The sequence below is a fragment of the Nerophis ophidion genome, linkage group LG03 (assembly GCF_033978795.1).
Source record: "Nerophis ophidion isolate RoL-2023_Sa linkage group LG03, RoL_Noph_v1.0, whole genome shotgun sequence".
In the NCBI taxonomy this organism is placed as follows: domain Eukaryota; kingdom Metazoa; phylum Chordata; class Actinopteri; order Syngnathiformes; family Syngnathidae; genus Nerophis; species Nerophis ophidion.
In genome coordinates, this window is record NC_084613.1 from 54,452,240 (window position 1) to 54,468,177 (window position 15,938).

The following is a 15,938-nucleotide window of genomic DNA, read 5'->3' on the forward strand; positions in this document are numbered from 1 at the left end:
TGGATCAGCACATGTCCCACAATATACTCACAGAGAATTTATTACTTGAATGATGTTGGACCCCCGAGGTTCCAACTCGGGCTCTAACGATTAATCGATTAAATGGAATAAATTGATTTTCTGTTGCTTTGATTAATCGTTTAAGCGCATATGAGAGCGGTAGTGTGTGGTTGCCTATATATATATATATATATATATATATATATATATATATATATATATATATATATATATATATATATATATATATATATATACATATATATATATATATATATATATCCATCCATCCATCAATTTTCAACCGCTTATTCCCTTCGGGGTCGCGGGGGCGCTGGAGCCTAGCTCTGCTACAATCAGGCGGAAGACGGGGTACACCCTGGACATGTCGCCACTTCATCACAGGGCCAACACAGATAGATGGACAACATTCACACTCACATTCACACACTAGGGCCAATTTAGTGTTGCCAACCAACCTATCCCCATGTGCATGTTTTTGGAAGTGGGAGGAAGCCGGAGTACCCGGAGGTAACCTACGCAGTCACAGGGAGGACATTCAAACTCCACACAGAAAGATCCCGAGCGCAGGATTGAACCCAAGACCTTCGTATTGTGAGGGAGACACACTAACCCCTCTTCAACTGTGCTGCCTGTATATATATATATATATATATATATATATATATATATATATATATATATATATATATATATATATATATATATATATATATATATATATATATGTATGTATATAATGTATATATTTATTTGAATGCACACATGTTAAAAGTTTAATTGTAATGTTGTAATATGTGCATTTATTTAATAAAAAAAAACACGAATGAAGGTTATAGGGTGGTTTACTAAAATAATTCATAGCTGCAGCCATAGTTCCAACACTCTGAGTTCTTGAAAGACACATCGTCTCTTGGTCCATTCTTCATGAGGGTCACGGGTGAGCTGGAGCCTATCCCAGCTGCCTTTAGGCAAGAAACAGGCTACACCCTGGACTGGTCAGCAATCAATCTTATGACAATTACAGACCATTCCCACTCACATTTACGCTTGTAGACAATGAAGAGTCTCTAGCTGATATGACTCATAAAACGATTGCATTCTCCAGGTCTTCTCAAATAGATATGCGCAATATTCTTGTATTCAGACAAAGTTTTTATGTAAGAGTTGTTTTTTACCTGCTGACAGTTTCGGCTGGCACTTCACTTTACTGCATTTCGTCTCCAAATCAACACACTTCCAGTGCGAAACAATCATATATAAACACACAAAAAGTTTTTTAAATGGGAGATCCACTATCTCATGAGTCATGAGCATTTTTATAATGAATGACCTTGAGAAACAAGCCATTAAAACTGCACCCCCATAATATAAACCACATCTTTGGAAGTGTTATGTAGACAACATATTGGAAGTAACAATGAAAAAATCACCTGTGTCTAGGGATGATGTTTGTTAAGAAATTATCAATTTCAATCCCATTATCAAATCTTTATCGAACTGATTCCTTATCGATTCTCTTATCGAAGCCACATATGCTGTTGTATATGGAAAAAAAAACAATACTTGGTTTAACAAAAGCTCACCTTTATTTTTTAAGAAAAAAATAAAATAAACAGAGCAAACACTGCCCTGGTCACTATGGCTGTCATGAATGTCATCATCTGAAATAGGATAACGTTAACATTATCTTAGTTCACAGTTTATTAGACGTAGCTGCAAACTCTGGAGTGGTGTAGGCTACAAAATACCGTTAACATTATTAGACACATACAAAAAGGCTAACGTTAACGTTACTGTTAGCCACTGACTATGCTTAGGTATCGTTAGTTTAGCTAACATTACTGCAGTCCTGGTTGACATGAGAGGAAATGTTATTTTAGCCTAAAGGCTACAAGTGAGTGGATATGAAAATAAACCGGCAACAGTTAACGTTAGTTACTCACAGGCACTATCACTGGGACTGCAGGTTGAAGCAGAGGAAAAGGTGTGTCCTTCGTCATCTCTGTCGTGTTTCTCTAAACTTCAGGTTATGTACGGCCTGAACATGTTTCAACATGTTTGTTGTACTGCTCCCCTTACAGGAAAGCGAAGCCCGGCAATAATTCCAGATATCCGTTTATTCGTCGTATTTCTCAGTAAAGTGAGGCCATACCTTGGAGTGTTTTTTTCCGGTCCATTGTTGTTGCTGCTTCTGCATCTGCCGCCGAATGACTGAGCTACGTCATTTCCTGTGACGTACCACAAGACATTTCCTGTGACACGGGATTCGTTCCCAGGGATTCTTATTAAGAACCAAATATTTTTCTTTACTATTGTAGCTTCGATAACGGGGACCGTTTCTCAAAAAGGGATTTGAATCCATGGAATTGTTTCTTTTCTTATCGAACAATCTGGAGAACCGGTTTTTGAACAACATCCCTACCCGTGACCCAAACCACACACTTCATCGTGAAATTGTGTTGATGCCAAATGGTAAATGCAATATCGGGATAGGGCAATACGATAGGTGTGCAATACGGGGGGAGTGTAATGTGTGATCTCATAACCAACTGATATAACTGCGCACTGTTAACTGGCGTCACTGTATTGCCGGACGAACTCTATGTATGTACGTACGTACATATGTATGTATGTAAAACGCTCTGTCTTGATGTCCAAGACCAATTTCTCCTTGGAGACAATAAAGATGATTATTATTATTATTAATATTATTATTATAGCTATTATTATTATTTTTATTTATTTGTATTATTATTATAATAAAAACACTTCCAACATCCTCTCACATACTGCCAGTATCCTAGATGGGCAAACGTCTGCTTACAATAGAGCCTTTATGAGTCGCTCTATTCTGCCTATAACGCGCTTAAAAAAACATCGAAACCTTCCATCAATGTTTTGTATAGCTACTGTAAGTATAATTTAACAAATGCATCATGTTTGCTTTTTTTACTTTTACACAAGTCATGCACACTTCATGAAAGCCAACAAACAATTAAAAACGCATACTGTACAATGTCTGCTCTTACTGGGATGCCGATGTTGATATATTCCCGTTTAGAAGTATAATGACTCATAATGCTCGCAAAAAAAAGCAACTTTTACGCCATTTCCAGATCTAAATTTTCATTCAATGTTTACAAACTTCTCGGTTTACGTTCACATCCTTTAACTATCCATGTGAGAGGCATGCTTTATTATCTCGATTATGATTTCAAGAGCTTCGAAGCAAAAAAGCAGCTCACCAGGTCATGATGTCAATCAGGTCCGTAACTAGGATTTGACAAATACCGAGGTCAAAAATTGGTGGTTTAAAATGCTGAAATCATGGGTAAACCAGCACCATATAAATTATATTACCTTGAACAGCACAATGAATTTCCAGAATAACAAAAGCTTTTATTAAGCTATAACTGGCCTAGAGGTTAGAGTGTGCGCCATGAGATCGGTAGGCTGGGAGTTCAAACCCCGGCCGAGTCATACCAAAGACTTTAAAAATGGGACCCGTTACTTCCCTGCTTGACACTCAGCATCAAGGGTTAGAATTTGGGGTTAAATTACCAAAAATGATTCCTGGGCGCGCCCACTGCTGCTGCTCACTGCTCCCCTCACCTCCCAGGGGGTGATCAAGGGTGATGGGTCAAATGCAGAGAATAATTTCGCCACACCTAGTGTGTGTGTGTGAACATTGGTACTTTAACTAACCATCTATTGCTCTTCTAACATCTTTGACATTCAGCATGATTTTGTAACAGTCCACTTTTTTATTAATATGCTGAAGTTTTGCATCTACATTATTTTTTTTTACATCATTAAAACATAAATTTGACACCATTCCGAAGATTCAACATTGGCTGGGGATCGAACTCACCTCCTTCTGTTAAGCAACTGGGTATTAATGAAACAAAAACTACCAAAAGTTTAAGATGGAAATATGTTGTCACATTATTATCAGTGACAAAGCATGACGTAGACAGGAGTACGTTCGGGGTACAATTTTATATGAAAGGCCTTGTCATTCAATAATTCACATTTGACATGTGCGGTGCTTCATTCATTGCACAAAACAACCCCCACGGATCACTAAAACCTACCTGGCTGACATGACAGCAGTATTTTCCCGACAGCGTTTCACATCAATTACATTCCAATGAATCCAACTTTAGTTCCGTCAGTATAATTTAATGTTAATCTTATGTTGACAGCCCCTTTCAGATCACATGATTTTTATAGTAAAAGTGGATGTCATTGTGTTATGTTGCTGGAGTTGCAGTTGTCAGTGCATCAAGATTGTATATTGTGAGAATTTCGTCGCATGGTGCTGAAGGGGTGCTGTACAGTACAACCCGCAAGATGTCCTATACAAAGCACATTTTGTGTCTGTGATATCATATTCTTTTCATCACTTAAAAAATACAGAGGACATGACCATGATGGCCATGATGTCAATACAGCAGCATAAGGTAGTTGATCCAGCTGCTAAATGTAGGTCCTTAATGTGTGGCTTATAACACCAACATTGTTAATACTTGGATAATATTCACTATTGTTGCCCTTTTTTTGAACGTTTTTTTTAATTTGGTTTCATGGTCGGAATAGACGCAATGACATCATATGTCCCATTGGTTCCATTGTAAGCTGACTTATATTTACGAGTTGGAATGCATTCCTGTCTCTTGTAAGGACTGTGAATTATAGGCAAAATTCCACAAAAATTGCAATTCCCCTTTGAACCATACAAAAACTATGACAACAACTGGTACACCCAAAAGTAGTACACATCATCTATGAATTCATATGGAGATCATACAAACCCCGTTTCCATATGAGTTGGGAAATTGTGTTAGATGTAAATATAAACGGAATACAATGATTGCAAATCATTTTCAACCCATACTCAGTTGAATATGCTACAAAGACAACATATTTGATGTTCAAACTGATAAACACTTCTTTTTTGCAAATAATCATTAACTTTAGAATTTGATGCCAGCAACACGTGACAAAGAAGTTGGGAAAAGTGGCAATAAATACTGACAAAGTTGAGGAATGCTCATCAAACACTTATTTGGAACATCCCACAGGTGTGCAGGCTAATTGGGAACAGGTGGGTGCCATGATTGGGTATGAAAACAGCTTCCCAAAAAATGCTCAGTCTTCCACAAGAAAGGATGGGGCAAGGTACACCCTTTTGTCCACAACTGCGTGAGCAAATAGTCAAACAGTTTAAGAACAACATTTCTCGAAGTGCAAATGCAAGAAATTTAGGGATTTCAACATCTACTGTCAATAATATCATCAAAAGGTTCAGAGAATCTGGAGAAATCACTCGATCCCTCAGACGGCACTGTATCAAAAACCAACATCAATCTCTAAAGGATATCACCACATGGGCTCAGAAACACTTCAGAAAACCACTGTCACTCAATACAGTTCGTCGCTACATCTGTAAGTGCAAGTTAAAGCTCTACTATGCAAAGAGAAAGCCATTTATCAACAACATCCAGAAACGCCGCCGGCTTCTCTGGGCCCAAGATCATCTAAGATGGACTGATGCAAAGTGGAAAAGTGTTCTGTGGTCTGACGAGCCCACATGTCAAATTGTTTTGGAAATATTCGACATCGTGTCATCCGGACCAAAGGGTAAGCGAACCATCCAGATTGTTATCGACGCAAAGTTCAAAAGCCAGCATCTGTGATGGTATGGGGTGCATTAGTGCCCAAGGCATGGGTAACTTACACATCTGTAATCCTGAAAGGTACATACAGGTTTTGGAACAATATATGCCGCCATCTGAGCGCCGTATTTTTCCTGGACGCTCCTGCTTATTTCAGCAAGACAATGCCAAGCCATATTCAGCAAGTGTTACAACAGTGTGGCTTCTTAAAAAAAGAGTGTGGGTACTTTACTGGCCCGCCTGCAGTCCAGACCTGTCTATCATTGTGTGGCGCATTATGAAGCGGAAAATACGACAGCGGAGACCCTGCACTGTTGAACGACTGGAGCTCTACATAAAACAAGAATGGGAAAGAATTCCACTTTCAAAACTTCAACAAATAGTTTCCTTTGTTCCCAAGTGTTTATTGAGTGTTGTTAAATTGAATTAGTGAAGTGAATTATATTTATGTAGCGCTTTTCTCAAGTGACTCAAAGCGCTTTACATAGTGACACCCAATATCTAAGTTACATTTAAACCAGTGTGGGTGGCACTGGGAGCAGGTGGGTGAAGTGTCTTGCCCAAGGACACAACGGCAGTAACTAGGATGGCACAAGCGGGAATTGAACCTGCAACCCTCAAGTTGCTGGCACGGCCACTCTACCAACCGAGCTATTACACCACCAAAAGAAAAGATGATGTAACACAGTGGTGAATATGCCCTTTCCCAACTACTTTGTCACGTGTTGCAGCCATGAAATTCTAAGTTAATTATTATTTGCAAAAAAAAAAAGTTTATGAACTTGAACTAAAATATCTTGTCTTTGTGGTGGATTTAATTGAATATGGGTTGAAAAGGATTTGCAAATCATTGTATTCCGTTTATATTTACATCTAACACAATTTCCCAACTCATATGGAAACGGGGTTTGTACAATAAAACATACTTTGGAGAGACTGGACACATTTTCAGCACCCGTATAAAAGAACACATAAACGAACGCGAAAAGGAAAAAGTTGCAAAGTTCACCAGAACACAAAAACAAACAGCTGAGCAAGAAAACACCAACATCTGCTATACCAGACCACTGCAGGAGTAACAATCACCTCATGGATTGGGACAAGGGGGAAGTCATTTAATCAGAAACATATAAATACAAGAGCTGGATGAAGGAGGCTGTGGGAATCAGGAGGTGAGGGGCCAACACCATCAACAGGCATTAGGGGGCATACATGCTTCTCCACACCCAGTGTGTAGTCTGAAATGTCTCCTGAAACTGTCAGCAGGTAAGAAACATCTCTTATAGACTTTGTCTGAACACAACAATATTGCATATCCATCCATCCATCCATTTTCTACCGCTTAGTCCCTTTTCGGGTTGCGGGGGGCGCTGGCGCCTATCTCAGCTACAATCGGGCGGAAGGCTGGCTACATCCTGGACAAGTCGCCACCTCATCGCAGGGCCAACACAGATAGACAGACAACATTCACACTCACATGCATATCTCTCTCTGTAACTTGTGTTTTTGAGACATGAAAGGAAGCCCGCGAATGTTAAATCCACACAGGAATATTCAAACATCTATCACCCGACTCAGCATTCTAATTAAAAGCATCTATAAAGCAAAGGGGAAAGCCCGGAGCCCTTTTGCACCACTGTTCAATTTGCTGATTGATTGATGCATTTTCCCTTTTTTCTTTCTGCTGCAAACATGGAATTGTTACAACCAAAGGAAAATTGCCCATGACGATTTATGGACTCATTTAGAGGAATGTGTTCGGGAGTCGATTTACATTTTAAATTGAAACATTACCTCTCCTTTTTCAGGTTCAACCAGCTCTTTATGAGTAACTATAAACACAGATGCAGTAAAGACGTCAGCATGGTGTAAATTTTTATATTCTTGCTCCCTACTCAGGCTTGCCAGGCTGATACTCTGACTTGACATCAGTGTCTCTCACATTTCTTAGTGCTTGTCTTTACAGAAAAGTGGTTCAAGAACTTCAAAAATTCACCTGTGTTCTTGACATTGGTGAGCCCTAAAGACACTAAATTAATAACACGCATTATGTACAGAATGTGTATAGAGATGTTTGGCCTCTATTGCTAACCTACAAATGGCACATAATTAGTCTATAAATAGATTATGAATACAAGGCAGCCTCTAAGGGGTATTATATATGGCTATTATATTATAAATAGGCATAATTATGAGTTGGGGGTTGTAAGAAAGCTAAAGAGCAAGACAAATCAATGTGATGTCTCAACATAATGAGCCTGCTCACTATGTTGCAGCTATCGATTATTTTTGTAATATTACAGTATTGATAATTCCCCCCCCCCCGATTAATCGCATTAAACAAAATGTGTACCCTCAAGACATATTTCAAAGTAATTGTTAAAAAAAAAAATCTGCTTGCCATAACCTTTTCTTTTATTCGAACCAAAAAAATGCAAACCATTAACATTGAAATTTCCACTTTTAATGTGTGTGCATTAGTAAAATATTGATAATATTTGCTGTTTGCAGAGCATGGTACAACACCTACATACTGTACCATATAGCGCTCAAGTACGCTCCATTGCAGCTCCTGTGCAAAAACAATGTCTATTATATTTAAGTCATTCAATACATTTTAACAGTTCATCATCATTAATTGATTAATCGAAATATAATATAATATAACATAATATAAATCAAAGCTTTTTGTTTAAAAAACAAATCTATAGATTTGTTTTAAAAAAAAGTTTTTTTCTTTTTTAAATCGCACACGCACGCACGCACGCAGGCACGCACGCACACACACACACACACACACCTACATGTATATATATATATATATATATATATATATATATATATATATACACTGGCTTTTAAAAAACAAGTTGAGCTAGACTTTTTTAGTACTGTTTTGAATATATTTATCAGTTTCATTTGCTTTTGTAATTTTTAAGCCTGTCAGAGGTTTTTAATTGTTTTAACCAATTTATTTTTTGATCTTTGTAATTTTACCTAACTTGCCATTCTTCTGGAACTCATATTCTGTTAGCGCAGTCAGACCCAGAGCAATTTTATTCCGAAGGCTGTAAATGCGCTCTTGGATTTTCGGAGAGATGAAGATTTAAACAAAAATATGGCTGCCGTCCTTTCTTCAGTGGTGATCTTACAAGACTCTCAGTTCCATATATGATCAATAATAATAACAGTTTCAGTCAGTTGCATGATCACGGAAAGGGTTTCGATATTAGGATGATATTATGACTGGTGAATCGATATTGCAAAATTTATAAGATATTGATTCCTAATTGAGCAAATCGATTATTTCACTCAGTCCTATCAGATATTGTGCATCCAGTTTGCATTGGGTTTGACTTGCACTGGATTATCCTGATAGCTGTGTTAATTATTTTGAGTAAGGTAAGCAAAAGGTAAGCAAAATATTAGAAACAGCTCTCAGTATGAAGAGTAGTGCAGGTCTACGCAACTGCAAACATCACCGCTATAAAAATATTGTTAAACTAATGCCTGTATGTTGTTCAAATCTAAGCATTATTACCTTTGCCAAGGCAGGATTTCTATACAACTCTTTTATGTGTTTTCATTAAAGTATAAAAAAATGGTCAGGTACTGTATGTAGCAGTGACGTGCGGTGAGGTTCATGGCTGGTGAGGCACTGACTTCATCACAGTCAGATTTAAAAACATATGAACCCTATAGAGTATCTTATTCACCATTTGATTGGCAGCAGTTAACGGGTTATGTTTAAAAGCTCAAACCAGCATTCTTCCCTGCTTGGCACTCAGCATCAAAGGTTGGAATTGGGCGTTAAATCACCAAAAATGATTCCCGGCCGCTGCTGCTCACTGCTCCCCTCACCTCCCAAGGGGTGATCAAGGGGATGGGTCAAATGCAGAGAACACATTTCACCACACCTAGTGTGTATGTGACAATCATTAGTACTTTAACTTAATGTACTAGGTACTTTAGCTAGCATAGTATAGTACACATAAATTACACTTATTATTATCATTATTAGCGATAATACTGCTAACATTAACAATATTAAACAATCACATGTATGTAAAAAATAACAAACACGACAGTAGACAGTGTTGTCACTTTGACAGGTGTAACCGCGCTCCAGCGGCCGTGTTCATTCATTGTCTTTACTGTAGTGTAAAAAATGCAGATGGCCTTAAAACGCCACAATACGCAGTCACCATATTTAAGTACCCAAAATAAAGACTCGACATAAATATAAATTAAATCGGATCAGAAACACTGGAGGAAACAGGATTAAAACCCGATGCTAACCGCCCATAGAAAATACATGGGTACGGCTAGTAGGTACTATAGCAAACACATTCACTTACCAACTCGGCTTAATATCTCAACATCGACACACTCTTTTGTCGCAACTCGGCCCTGATGGTCGGCACCTATAAGTTTACAATTAGTTGTAAAATGTTTGACTGTTGTTTTTACGATATGCAGGCAAACGACAACTTTAAAACATACCGGCTTCAGATGTCCTCAGGCCTAGCCGAGTAATGCAAGAATGATCTCTGGGATCACTAGCGCCCTCTACCACCAGGAGGCCGGAGAACAGGTGCCTCACATAGTGGGTCTTCACAGCCGTTTTATGATTCCCCAGCACAAGAAATACGTTACACACATACAGTACAGTTGTTGAGAGAATACACTGTACATAATATACCTCAGCTTACTAAACTATGGAAATGTATGATATAATTCATATACCAATACGGTCTCACTGCACAGCAGCCAGCAGTTAGCCGAGTCATTGCGCAATCTACGGGGAGGCTCAGCTGGTTGTGACTCACCGCAAGTAATTCTCAGTATTTGAACGGCAAATATGAAAATTAAGCGATTTTGAATAAAAAATGTTTTTAAACTGGTGAAGTTAAATGGAAAATAACTTTATAGTATAATCACTGGATACATATAACAATATAATATATATTTTTTCTTTTTACATTTTTTTCTTTCCATGATGCCTCCCTTGACTGCACGTCACTGGTATGTAAAGCACATTGGCTGGCGGGATTTCAGTGCTCACTAAATAGAACTATGGATATAAATGTGCTTCATCCTTCAATGATTTCCAACCAAATCAATTTTCCTACCAGTGGCGTGTAATCTCACCTGATCCATGTGCACACTTAAGCTGAATGTAAACATGCAGTCAGCCAGTTAAAGCTTTGCTCAAGCTCTGTTTGCATTATCTTTTTATTTTTTTCTTCATGTTTTTTCGGACAAAAGAAAGCTGCTGCATTTGGCAATAGATAGCTAGTCGCAGTGTTCTATTTCCACTCTTATACAGTATGACATATGCGTACATCTAGGTCACAAGTGTCAAACTCAGGGCTCAGGGGCAAGATTTGGCCCGCTACATCCTTTTTTTACGCCTGGCAAAAAGAATGGAAATAATGCACGCCAATAAAGCATTTAATAGTTCTTTCAATTTTGACAAAAGAAAACCGCATTTACTGCATGCAATTGCATGTCGTTTAACTTTAGCATTAACTGATCATGCAACAAATATAATATTAACATATTCCAAACATTTTGGTGGTTAAAATAAAAATACAAACCTGAATATCTGCTTGTCATCCTGACTTATGATTTCAAAACAATTTATCAAGCAATTTGTACAAAATCATGTAATCAAATGCAAAGGCAATTGTGTAATAACATCATTAAGTGATTATGCATCAACATTATTTATGTATTTATTGTCAGCTATAACTGTGATGTGCCCCCCAATGAAATTGAGTTTGACACCCAATGTTAAATTTTGTCACGTTAGCAAAAAGACCAATCAATGAGCTTGTGGGCGGTCTAAAGGGGACAAATTTCTGTTTGAGTGGTATTTTTTTCTGCCTGGCGCTAGTGCTTCACTTGTCTCCATTCAATAGTGTAACTTTATTTGTAGACACTAAAAAGAGCAGGGGATATAAAACCACTTTCCGAAAAAGTGCAGGAGACATTTCCTACATGTCCACCACCAAATTACGTCTATGCCAGTGGTTTCCGAACCACCTCAGAAAAAACTTGGCTCTCCAAGTACCACCATTAAGACCAAGATTGAAATACGGTAGCGTTGCAGGTCAAGGTATTCATTTAAAAAAAGGCAGAAGATTTATTTAACAAGTATATTTTTGGCCACTGTAACATTACACCCAGTTTGAACATTGACGCTTTGAATATAGAAAAATAAAACAATGCACTCTAATCAAGCGATTCTTTGACATACCACAAGATAGAGCCCGCGCACAACTAGTGGTACCCGTACAGCAGTTTGAGAACCACTGGTCTATGCAATAGCATAACATCATTTTTGGACGTTAAAAAATGCAGAGAATCAAAACTGCTTCGTGAAAAGGGGCAGGAGACATGTCCCACCTTACCCCCTCCAATTACATCAATGCAATAACATAACATTGTCTTTGGATGTTAAAACATGCCAAGGACAAAAACTGCTTTTTTGAGAAAGTGTAGGGGACATGTCTCACCTGTCCTCCCCCTAAATTACATCCATGCAATAGCGTACAGGGGACAATAAATGCCTTTTGAAATGCCTTGTCCCACCGGCCCCCAAACCCCTCTACCTAATACTACTTCCCTTCCCGAAATAACATCTATGCAACTACAGTACATTGTATTTGGACGTTAAAAAGAGCAGGGAACAAAAAATGCTTTTTGAAAAACTTGCAGTGGACATGTCCTACCTGTCGCCCAACCACCTGTCGCCCCCTCATCCCCATTTATGTCCATGCCAAAGTTCAATCATTACTATATTATAGTGCACATTTTTTGTCTTGCAGAATACACCTTAAATTATAGAGCAGGGGTGTCAAACACATTTTAGATCGGGGGACACAAGGAGAAAAATCTACTCCCAAGTGGGCCGGACTGGTAAAATCACGGCACGATAACCTAAAAATAAAGACAACTTCAGATGTTTTTCTTTGTTTAAAAAAAAAAAAACAAGACCAAATGTTCAAATAATAATGTTGTTAGTTTTTTTTTACACTTATATGTTTTGGTTAATCATTTATTTATTATTTATTCATGCATCCATTTTCTACAGCTTGTCCCTTTCGGGTCATGTGAGGGTGCTGGAGCCTATCTCAGCTGTATTCGGGCGGAAGGCGTGTACACCCTGGACAGGTCGCCACCCCATCACAGGGCCAACACAGATAGACAGACAACATTCACACTCACATTCACACACTAGGGCCAATTTAGTGTTGCCAATCAACCTATCCCCAGGTGCATGTTTTCTGGAAGTGGAAGGAAGCCGGAGTACCCGGAGGGAACCCACGCAGTCACGGGGAGAACATGCAAACTCCAGACAGAAAGATCCCGAGCCTGGGATTGAACTCACGACCTTCGTATTGTGAGGCACATGCACTAACCCCTGCTCCACTGTGCTGTCATTATTTATATTTATTGAATAAATTATGTGATAATGTTCATCAGTCAACTCATTGGTGTCTATCAATATGAAAAAAATATATCAAAATCATTTTCCTTGACAACTAACCTCATGTGGTTTGTTTTGTACATCTACAAAGATACAAATAATTGGTATTATGACATCCAGTGAACACATTTAGAACAGCTGTTTCTTTCATTCCAAAATTTCAAGTTCATTTTTATACTTGGGCCGGATAAAACCTGTTCGGCGGCCTCATCTGGCCCTTGGACCGAACCATGGACACCCCTGAATTAGAGCAATACTTCAATCCATTAGTTGTGACAATGTAGAAGTATGAGAAATGAAAGCAGACCACCAAGGATCAAATTGTATGACTACATTGCTAGGATTCTCAGCAGGGCGAATCCTAATTAGTGGACTTATTCAGCACCTTTTACAAGCATCAGTGGTGTTCCCACCAAAGAAAAACAACAAAATATACATGGCAATATTTGCATAGGCTGGCACAATGCAGAAATGACACTCGCACACATATCATTAAATGACATGATCCCAAACCCCAGGCCAGCATTACCCCCTTGTGGATTTGCAACGCATCTAAACAACCCTCCAGTTATTTCCACTCGCCACAGGTTCCACAGACAATTCCCAGCGTGCACAGCAGTGCAAAATCATGTTTCACGCGTGCCGCCGCTGTCCCCCTCTGCCTCAAACACGGACGCTCCTGCACAAAAAAAAAAAATCACTAAAAATCATTTAAAACGTCAACTTACCCGCCGAGACTTGCGAGACGCCGACACAGCTGAGAACGAGCAGAATTAATCGCTCCATCTTTCTAACGCCGGGATGACGTGCGGTCCCATTTACTCCTCCAGCCCGGGATGCTGCCTCAACCGCCTGGCTGTCATGTCCCTCCGAGTGTGCGGCTCATTTGGGAGGAAAAAAAAAAAAAAAGGGAACACCGAGCAGTCCCGGTGTATGCCGCGTCCTCATTCAACAGCTCCCGCTATTACGAGCATCGCGTGTGTCTGCTGAGTTCCAACAGCCTCCATCTGATGATGGTGCTGATGATGCTGATGCTGATGCTGCTGATGATGCCGCAGATCGCGCAGAAACGTGCTGGTGTTGTATATGAGCGCGGTCTGTCTCTGTACCAGCCTATAAATATCTAGGTTACCTCACTTTCAAGTTTAAAAAAAAAAAAACATACATTTTTGCAGAACTGTTAATATTATGCGGATGCAGTTTGAGGAAAAAAAAAAGAAGAAAAAGAGTGATGCACTCATTCTCTCGCCTGCATGTCGGAAACATTGCTGCCCACTCACGCATTAAATATGCATACGGTAGCCCACGCAGAGTCTCTGTAGCCCAGCTTTGAGGATTTTTTTTTTTATCCCTCAACTTTAAAATCAAACACGTGACTTTCCCACTTTACTACTCTGTTAACCCCCCCGACCCTCTTTTCTCCATAGTCTTAACAAAACAAACATGGCACATTGCTTCTTCAGGCCTCTGCCACATTAAAAAGTGTTGGAAAAGTTTGCATACTGTACCTGATCGCCTACGGTGTGCCGTCCTGGAGTGTGTGTGTGTGTGTGTGCGTGTATAAAAGTGTGTGTGGAAAAGGAATGGGGAGGGAGTGTGGACCCCAGCTGGTTTTCCAAGAAGTGTTTTCCACATGATGCTGAGCACCTCGAGTCATAGCTGCTGCCTGTGACGTGTTCTGGAGAAGATTGTTAGTGTGCTGGTACTGCTCTCCTCGACATGTGTGTGTGTGTGTGTGTGTGTGTGTGTGTGTGTGTGTGCGTGTGTGTGTGCGTGTGTGTGTGTTTGTACCCCTCTTGAGACATCAACAAGGAAAAGTACCTTCCGTATGAACAAGTTAGTGTTATGGGTCACACTCCTGCTTCTTCTCTTCCTGCTATGTCTCCTCCTGCTGGGCGTCCGGACAAGTACACCACGGGCCACTCCCACATGTGCTCTCTCTCCGCTGCGGGCGTGCCTCCTCGCACCTGCAAACACTCACCAAACTACACACCTGCCTGTGATGAGCGAGCTGCCTTCAAGAGCAGACGCAGCCTGAGATCCGACGCGAGAACGTAGCTTCACGTACCCAGTACAGTAAGCCCACACGTATCTAGCTCCTCTGCATGTGCAAACTATTTCCCTGTGCTCCTTCCCTGTTGTGCTCATTGTCTCCTGTGTTGTGTCGTCTTCCAGCCTCCCGCCATCCTTCCTTGTCGTCGAGTTGTGTGTCTCGTCACCTTGGACCTCCCGTGGATTTTCCCTTGCCTTCCTGGACATCGACCTCACGCCTGCCTAACGACCACGAAACCAAGCTCCTGCCCTTGACCATCTGCCTGCTCCCCGACGTTCGATTCCGCCTTGCTCCTTGCTGGACTTCCGCCTGGATCCCAACACGCATCCTCAACACCCTCTGGCAACCATACTCAGATAAGTCTCACACTTCGTCACACTACATCTCTTTGGTTAAATACACATCTCACTCACACACTAAACTGTCATTAAATACGCTGACAGCTAACGACGTCATCGTTCCTCTGCCGTCTTCTTCTCCCGTTGTACCGTCACAGTACGTTTTCGCCATGTCAGAACCAGACGGCAAAGACGCGGCACGTACCCCGCTCCCCTCCCGAGGCTCCCCGGTACCAAGTGTCGCAGCCATGCACACTGCACTCCAGCAGCACCAAGAGCGCTTTTGTGTTCTTGAGAATAAGCTGGATGCTGCTTTTGCTAGCATGTTGGCTCGACTGGACTTGATCTCC

General features: G+C 40.1%; 1 protein-coding gene across 5 annotated transcripts in view; it reads right to left on the reverse strand.

The window, feature by feature from the left end:
• Window positions 1-14,829, reverse strand: part of fndc5a (fibronectin type III domain containing 5a) — a 90,437-nt gene extending 75,608 nt beyond the window's left edge. Inside the window, exon 1 of one of the 5 annotated variants that reach the window (XR_009806184.1) lies at window positions 13,926-14,242. Coding sequence is in view for 2 of the 5 variants with exons in the window: in XM_061895645.1 (XP_061751629.1) it covers window positions 13,926-13,983 (58 nt within the window). In the remaining 3 variants the exon portion in view is untranslated. Of the gene's footprint in view, window positions 1-13,925; window positions 14,243-14,705 lie in introns of those variants that run through there. The other 4 variants (XR_009806183.1, XM_061895645.1, XM_061895646.1 and 1 more) reach the window with 4 other exon arrangements.
• Between the last annotated feature and the right edge of the window lie 1,109 nt (window positions 14,830-15,938).